The following is an 8,460-nucleotide window of genomic DNA, read 5'->3' on the forward strand; positions in this document are numbered from 1 at the left end:
GACCACAGGGGTAACCGTCTCACCTTCGCACTTGGGCAGATCTGAGTGTCCTCAGCCACCACCTGAAGGGGGCTCCCTGTCCCCCGCCCCCACACACTCAGCACCCCCCCCCATGCAGTGCCCTTTCCTCTCCCCTGGATTTTGTCCACAGACAGCGCCCATCACATGCAAGGGCCCTCAGGGATCTGGAGGATTGGATCACATGTCATCCGGTCTGAGGAGGGCTGCAATTCTGTCTGGGTGCTTGGGAGGAAGAGGTTGGATAGGGTGTAACTTAGAGCCAGGTACACTTAGACCGCCCACCGAATAGGGTGAGTGCCCCTTGCTGGGTCTGGCTGCACCCACGTTGCACTGTCCAGCTGCCTGCAAAGGGGTTTATGGCTCTGCTAGACCAGTGGCTCTCAACCAGGTCCCTTTGCTCCCAGGGCCCCCTAACCATGTCCGCACAGAGTTTTGGTTGTCGCTACTGGTGTGGTGGAGGTCTCCCAGCACCCAGTGAGTAGAAGCCAGGGTGCCATTAAACATCCTACAGGATCATACCCACAGCCAAGAAGCAGCCGGCCCAAAATGTCAGTAATGCCGAGGCTGATAAGCTCTGTATGGACTCAGGGGTTCCAGGGCTGACTTCGAGAGACTTCTGAAGGAGCAAAGTCTCAGCCAGCTGCCTCTCCCTTTCGCACCACTTACCCGGAACTCCTCTTTAATCTGGCTGGAGTTAGTCTGCGGATCCAGTTTGTTCATGTCATAATACAGAGACCGAACTTGGGAAGCAGGGACCGAGGTGTCTCCACAAAGACAGGCTTCCAGGATGGCATCATGGATAAACACATACTGTTCCTGGAGAAGCAGAGGGCATGGGTTAGTAACAGAGAAACCAGGTGGGTTGCGAGAACTAGGGAAGGGCAGACAGCCCCTTGTAAAGACATGAGAACCGGATAGTGGTCCATCAGGGACAATCCACTCCCGCCACAGTGAAACCACGTAGGAGGACTTGACCGTGGTGAGGGGGGGATCCCGCTGAAGCCCACGTGGGATGGCTGGCATGTACCCTAACTGGTTACGCGTGCAGCGCGAGCTGGCAGGTATCCTAACTGGTTACACGCAGAGCGCAACAGGAGGAAGGGACACCCGGGCTCAGCGCAGAAGCATGAAACAGACTGATGAAAGCCACGCGGATGCTGACAAATCCCAGGGCAAGCTCTGTCATGCTACAGTAGCTGTGGCTTATACCTCTGTCATTCTGCGCCCACGAGTTTGGGACTCAGGTGAGGAGAGGAGCAGAATCTCCTGTCTCTCCTGCAAAGAGGTATTTGCTAACCAAATCAACAGTGCAAAGAACGTCCAGGGAAACTTGACATCACTATGAAAATAAATAGTTCCAAGCACTTAAAACTACTTCTTTTGAAGCATCAATGTGACAGTTACCACAGTCCTTATGGGTCCAGGGAAGAGCTCTTGCCTGTGGGCACTAGTCCACGGCTTACAAAAACAAAAGGGCCCTCTCCTGAACTGGCGCAGACTTTTACAATTAATCAATAAAGTTTTACCATATTTATTATTGATCTTTAATTATATGGGATGCAAAAGGAGTCTAATTACTTTTTACTTTAATTTATATAAATTATGAGGACTCTTAATTCTCAAAAGGAGTCTAGTCCTTAGAAACAGAGCAAGCAGGAAAGGGGATGTGACAACATTTGATCGGTTGTAAAATACATTAAAAAATACATTACTATCATTATCATCTTTAAAGCAAAGAATCCCTACTCTAGAGAAAAGATGATGGAAGTGTTTAGAGTTCCTGCTATTTTTATTTAAGTTATTTGAAAATGGAATTTGGTTTTTATAAACTTGAAACCAGTGGCTTTTGTAAACTTTAATGCAAAATCTAAATGGGAAAGATTCTTTAGTCTGTAATCTGCTTTCTTTTTTTTTTTTTTAAAAGATTTTATTTATTTATTTGAGAGAGCGCATATGTGTGGGAGCATGAGTGGGGGGGACAGGCAGAGGGAGAGGGAGAAGCAGAGTCCCCACTGAGCAGAGAACCTGACCCCAGGGGGGCTTGATCCCAGGACCCTGAGGTCATAACCTGAGCCGAAAGTAGCTGCTTAATGGATTAAGCCACACAGGCATCCCTTCATTCTGTTTTATGAATCATTTTTCCTAGGTGGTGGATATAATGCCTACTTAAAACAAGCAAATATTAAGTAAAAATATGAATTTTGGGGGGGCAGGATGTAATTTTATTTTTTTCTCAAACACTTAAATTCCTGAAACACTTTGAATTCTGATCTATAGAAGTACTAGTCAGTATGGGCTATTTCTACAAAATGAGCAAATTCCCATGATGCCAAGCCACTGGGCAGAATTTGTAGGGACAGTAGGAAAAGAACCAAGTGTACAGAGATTAGCCTTAAGCCACTTGGCAAACACCTCGCTATTCTTAGGAGTCGTCTTGCTCTGGTAAGTTACTAGCTAGTTTAAACTTAAAAAAAAAGAAAAGAAAAGAAAAGAAAATAGCACCAAATCCCTGAAAGCTTAACATAGAGACTCTACAGGGGCCCTTGGTACAAAAGCATGGGTAAATTTAGGTTCCTGGCTGCAGATTCTGTGACCTGGGAGACTCCTGGCCTTTTTTTGTTTATGAAAGGAGAAGAGAAAGAAGTGGGGGAGGGAGGAAGAAGGAGAGAGAGATTGCCACATTTATCACTTTTTCTTCTGGGGAGTTTTGAAGAGAGAATTGTCAGTGTTTCTTCCCCATGTGGCTCTGGGAGGTGGGGCGTGGGGGGCGCGGGGGACCAAGCCCGAGGCTGGGCGGGGAGCAGGACTACCTCTGTCTGCACCATGTTCACCCTCCGAGACCGCAGCTCCCGCACGCAGTTGTAGATGTCAACCACGCCTTCCCTTTCCGCCATGTCCAACATGATATCAATCACGATGAAACAGCCGGTCCTCCCTGCGCCGGCACTGGGTGAAAAGAGGGCTCTGTCAGCTGAGGAAAAAGGACCCCTGTGCTTCTGCTTCTTTTACATCCTTGCTATGGTGAGAGTCCGATCCCATAACATGAACCATTCTGAAGCGTGTCGTTCAGTGCCATTCAGCACCTTCACAATGTGGTGCAACCATCACCTCTATTGCGTTCCAAAATACTGTCATCGCTCCAAAAGAGCCCCGTACCCTCCGTGTCCTACAGAGCTCCTTTTGAGAGGCTCTGGGTGCTCCACTTACCTGCAGTGCACCACCAGCGGGCCTGCGTTGGGCGGGCTCTTGGATTTGACCTGCCGGACGAACCCCAGCAGCCCTGTGGCATGATAGGGGACCCCGTGATCCGGCCAACCAGTGAAGTGAAACTGTCTGATCTCCCGGATTTCATGAACACCTCTCTGCCATCGATCGGTGAGCAGGGCAAGGAAGAGAACAAAGCAAAATAAATGATGAGCAACTATGAGAAGGTCAAGTACACTGAAACAGTCAGTAAGCCTAAGGCTAGGAAGCTTGGCTTTGCTGGGAGAAGGTTGTTCTTAGATTTAACATACACTTGGGAAGCCTTATTCCAGGTGGGAAGCTGGTAATGGGGGTGCAAGGTGGGGGGAACGTTTGAGGGAAAATGCTAATTTACAGGTGCAACTGTAGCAAACGAGTGCATCTCCGATTCCTCGAAATTCCTTTCTACAAAGTAGGCTCTAACAGTTTGTATGTCACTTAGAGCCTGTGGTGTGAAGTGCAAGTCCACAGAGATAGAGAGGCACAGAAGAGGGACCTGAAGGAATTCAAGGGTATTTGTAGGTTCGCGACCAGCCTCTGAAATGCAGGAGGAACCTGGTTGAGCTCTTCTGTATTCTGGTACCTTCTCACACCAGGCACTCGAGCAGAGCATACGCTGTGCGTGCATAGAGAATGTCCCTGGAAGAATGAATGAGGACCGCTTTCCAACTAGAGAGGCCAGAGAAGGAATTTTCATTTGTGCCTCAAGTTTGTTGGGCTTCTCTTTCTAATATGGATAAACATTAACTCCATTCAGCCAATCACCAACCACCGGAGTGAAGGCAATGCTGCAAACATGACTCTAGATGCTGCGGACACAGAGCTATGAGATAGTGTTTCCTGTCTTCAAGTTGCCAAAATGGTGGGCTTGTGGCAAAGAGTCAGGGCAGCAAATGTCTACCATGGATATCAAGAGTGATTTCCCTGGAATTCTGTTAGATCAGCAAGTTGAAGAGGAAGGGCTGCCTCCCTCCTGAACTGAAGGAAAAAGACTTGAAGGGCTTTTTTTTTTTTTAATTTACTCTCATTTTGAAAAGAATAAAGTTGATTTATATCCATCAGTTTTTTTCTGTGAACCTATGTATTAAGTCTGTGTTGTAAAACAGAAATCTGTTTTGGAGAAAACATTACTTCCAAAATCAAGGAGGGATTTGTAAACCTGGGATCAAATTTGGCTTTTTCCTTTCTCTTATTTAGTGACCGCTTACTGAATACCATCTCTGTGTTGGGCCCTGAGTCTGGTTTTATTCTATCTTAATATTAAATACCCACGAACCCTGTCACATTCGCTATTGGCCATTGTTCACATATACTTAGTTAAGCAAAGAAGAAATGCAGATTTTTTTTTAAGAAATTCAGAATATTTAATGTGTCGAGAAAGACTAAAAGATGCAATAATTAGTTGTGTGTGTGTGTGTATGTGTGTGTTTTTTTAAAGATTTTATTTATTTATTTGACCTAGAGAGAGAGGCAAGCTGAAGGAGGGTTGGCGGGAGAAGCAGGCTCCCCACTGAGCAGAGAGCCTGATGCAGGAGCTTGATCCCAGAACCCTGGGATCATGACCTGAGCCAAAGGCAGACACTTAACCATCTGAGCCACCCAGGCGCCCTGCAAATAATTACAGATTTTAAGATAAGACTTGTGTGCTATCAAGGTGTTACTATGTCTTAGTTTAATAACCCATAAATTCTGAAGCTTAATTTCTTTTTGAAAATCATGCTAATCTTTAATGGAGTTTAAGTATTAAGGAATTAAGCCATCAGGGATTCAGAAATGGTAATCTACACTGTTGTCTACTAACTATGCTTTGGGACTCCAGAGAAATTTTACTCAGTGGTTAGGAGTCCACATCTCTTATTACTTAAACCATGGTAACACTTTGGCCAGGCCCAAAGTCTCCACCAGAAGACAAATGGTTGAGCCTGTATCACCCTCCAACCCCCTAGAGAGCTCCCTTGACCTTTACCTATGACTGGGGCAGGGATGGTTCCATGAAGCGGGAAAGCCTGTCATAAATATTTATTTATTCCCAAGAGGACCAAAGGGCATTTGTTTATTTTTTGAGATCTTCACTTCCTAGCTGTGCTAGATTTTATCTCCAGCATCCTCTAAATCCGGAACTCCAGCCATCAGGAGATGGCCCCCCACTGATCTCTCTTAAGACTCATTTTCTGAGCAAGGTAAATGTCAGTTTCTGGCATGCAGAAAACGTTTTCCTAAAATAAGCCTGCACCCTCTAAAATATTCACTATTGACAAGAGTAGCAAAGGCAATGGCTTCTGAGCCAACTTTCCTTCCTGCTCATCAATGCGGCAATTTCTCCTTTTACTGTTCTGTAATATATTTTGGGGAAAAAAAATCATTGATGCGATCACTGATTACAGTCCAAATATCCCAACTTGATATCAATTATATTTTTAATTTCCTTTTCACTAGAGCAGGTATTAATGCCACATAAGCAGGTGATATTTCCTTCATTTTCCATGGAAATACAATCGGAAGGAAGAAACCAAGGCATGACAGCACTTAGCTCCAACATCCAACATCTGTGGAATGAATCAATCATCAACTACATGTTCTGCCTTTGAAAGGCAGGCCCACATTCCCACTGCCTCTTCTCTGGCACCTCCTGGGAAAAGAGATTTTGGTAGCTATTGTCAGCTTCCTTTCTGCCAGGATAGTCAGGGATCGATTCCGGGGGCAGCCTACACCCATGGAGACTTCCCATGGAGCTCTGTCTTCTTCCAGACATGATGGCAACTTTGTTATTTAAAATCTATCTAGCTTTGAGTCAACGTTTGGGGGAGAAAGAAAAGAAGACAGTCCCATGCCAAAGGAGAGCTCAGCAGTTTCAAATTGCAACATGTCTGCGTGTTTCGCAGAGACGAGACCAAATCCATTTTTTACCTTGGGTCCCTTTGGAGGGACATCCTCTCCAAACAGAACCAGAAGGGCAGGCCTCTCAAAGTATATACTTGACTGTTCTGTGTTTTTCCATTTCTCCTCGAATGAGAAAGTTTAAAACCTACCAGAAGTGATCCACGGAAGTGCTAATGATTTGTGGTCCTTGAAGATTCCAATTGCCCAGTTAGAAAATCACTAACATGTCATTTTGATTTCCCCCAAATCCTTAATAAGCTCCTCATTCTTCCCTTCCCTCCACCGGCTCTTTGCTGTTGTCTGACGACTAAAATAACTGAGTATTTCAGAAACATTTCTGTGCAGCTGGGAATGTAGGAGAGTACAATAAGAGGTTAAAAAAAGAGCAAAGAAACAAATAAACCCTTCCTTTAGCAACGGAGATGCGTTTTCAGCTTATTAGAGAGCTGACTATTGTTCAAAGAACTCCATGTTTAAGTGATGGCTTTGGATGATTTTTTTTTTCCTAAAAAAAAAAATATTGAGGGTCTTTTATCACTATCTGTTTTAATGCACTTATTCATGAGTGCTCTTGCCAAGAGCTATACAAAAATCCTCCACATGTTTTTCTCCAATCCTGCCTAAGAAGAAAAAAAAAAGACATCAAAGTGTGAGGTTCAGAACTTGAAGAATTGAGTCAACCAGAACTCCACATTCTTTGAAGTCTCCAAGCCTCTTGCCTACTTATTAAAAAAGACAGGCTAATGGAAAAAAAAAATGCTAAATAGTATGAGAAACAGATTAAAATAAACTAAAGTCTTTTCAGCCTTGTGATTCTATGACAAATATGGAATTGAAAACCAGATAGGTAGTTCAAAACATCAGGGTAAATTAGCCAAAAAGCAGTGGCTGCCATCTCCTTGATTTTCCAAAACTCGGCTTGTTAGTCCAAAAGGTGCATTTGGATGTGAGGAAAATGAGAGAGGAAGGCCAAGAGCCAACTGCCCAGCAGTGCACTGCCAGCCCGGGTCCTCCGAGGTGACCTGCTGTTACTGACTGAGTGCAAGCTTTCGCAGAACCCATTTGCCACAAAATTGTTATGTCTGGTGCAGGACTCCGCTATGGGGAATCAGCTCTTGGTGGAAAAGTCTGTGGACCTCCGACACAAAACTGTGTATCCCCTTCATCCAAGGCAAGGTGAGGATCGGAAGGCAGCGTGTTTCTCCCCACGGCCTACCTGTGCCACTTCTCTGGATGGACTGCAGTTTGCTTCACCTCCGGCCCCTCCCTATGTCAGCAGAAAGAGAGGGAATAAGGAAATTCCCTGTTATGCCCTACAGTGCTTCCCAGAGAAGAGGCCCCATCCATGCACATGGGATGAGGCAGAGTCGAGCCACAGCACAGCATTCACGACCCAACACCAGCAGGTACATAGGCTAAAACCAGTATGAGAGTGAGGATGAATGAAAGGACTGGTTCATGCAAGCGCGTCCCGTGTCTACTTCAGTTTCCAGGTAAGTCCCAGCCCCCTGCAAAATCCAACGGGCCTGAAAAGCCTCAAGGGGGAAGAGGGATTCCAGGAGGGGTTAGGACCTGCGTCTCAGCACTGATACGAACTCACCACTGAGAAACCCATACGGACATAGGACATGAAGGACATTTATCAAACTTTGAACAAAGGAAGAGAGATGGGCCGAACAATGTCAACCTGGTTCAACAGAAAAGGGAGAGAGACAGATCGGCCTTTTCTTTTGATTTAGTAGCCACACAGAGATTCCTATGAAATGGGCATGACTCGCTTCAAAGATGGAGCGGAGCTATTCTAGAACCGGAGGTAAGATGCAAGGCGGAGGCATCACTAGTTAGAGCCTACCTGCATCCAGGTGCGACCCCACAGAAATTATCCCAGGGAAGTTAATGAGGCTCGTCTCACCAACACTGGACTGTAGCATTTCAAAGTCGTGCGAAACTTACCTTTTCGACAGCGAATGTTCTTATCACGTATTCTGCCAGTAGTTCTGTTTCTATGAGGGTGACTTTAATGTCTTTGTATATCTCTGTGTCATCGGGCCAGTATTTGCAGCATTTGACCTTTGGAAAACAGAAAGGAAATGAAGGGTTTAGGGTGTTTCATTGTTTTGTTTTCTCTTTGGGAGCTCCCCAAATGATGGGTCACAATGAGATTTAGAGGAGAAAATTTTTGCACACAAAAGCAAAAGTTAAACTGCACATTTAAGAAGGAGGTTAGGGGCGCCTGGGTGGCTCAGTGGATTAAGCCGCTGCCTTCGGCTCAGGTCATGATCTCGGGGTTCTGGGATCGAGTCCCGCATCGGGCTC

At 45.5% G+C, this 8,460-nt stretch overlaps 1 protein-coding gene across 13 annotated transcripts in view; it reads right to left on the reverse strand.

Annotated features, from left to right (window-relative positions):
- PTPRM (protein tyrosine phosphatase receptor type M) overlaps window positions 1-8,460 on the reverse strand; it is a 777,671-nt gene that overhangs the window by 23,164 nt on the left and 746,047 nt on the right. For 7 of the 13 annotated variants that reach the window (XM_059409214.1, XM_059409213.1, XM_059409212.1 and 4 more), the window contains 5 exons: window positions 8,098-8,214; window positions 7,361-7,411; window positions 3,229-3,383; window positions 2,832-2,967; window positions 688-837 (listed from right to left, as the gene is read on the reverse strand). In XM_059409214.1, the coding sequence (XP_059265197.1) occupies window positions 688-837; window positions 2,832-2,967; window positions 3,229-3,383; window positions 7,361-7,411; window positions 8,098-8,214 (609 nt within the window). The remainder of the gene's footprint in view (window positions 1-687; window positions 838-2,831; window positions 2,968-3,228; window positions 3,384-7,360; window positions 7,412-8,097; window positions 8,215-8,460) is intronic. The other 6 variants (XM_059409215.1, XM_059409220.1, XM_059409219.1 and 3 more) reach the window with 1 other exon arrangement.

The sequence above is a fragment of the Mustela nigripes genome, chromosome 8, assembly GCF_022355385.1.
Source record: "Mustela nigripes isolate SB6536 chromosome 8, MUSNIG.SB6536, whole genome shotgun sequence".
In the NCBI taxonomy this organism is placed as follows: domain Eukaryota; kingdom Metazoa; phylum Chordata; class Mammalia; order Carnivora; family Mustelidae; genus Mustela; species Mustela nigripes.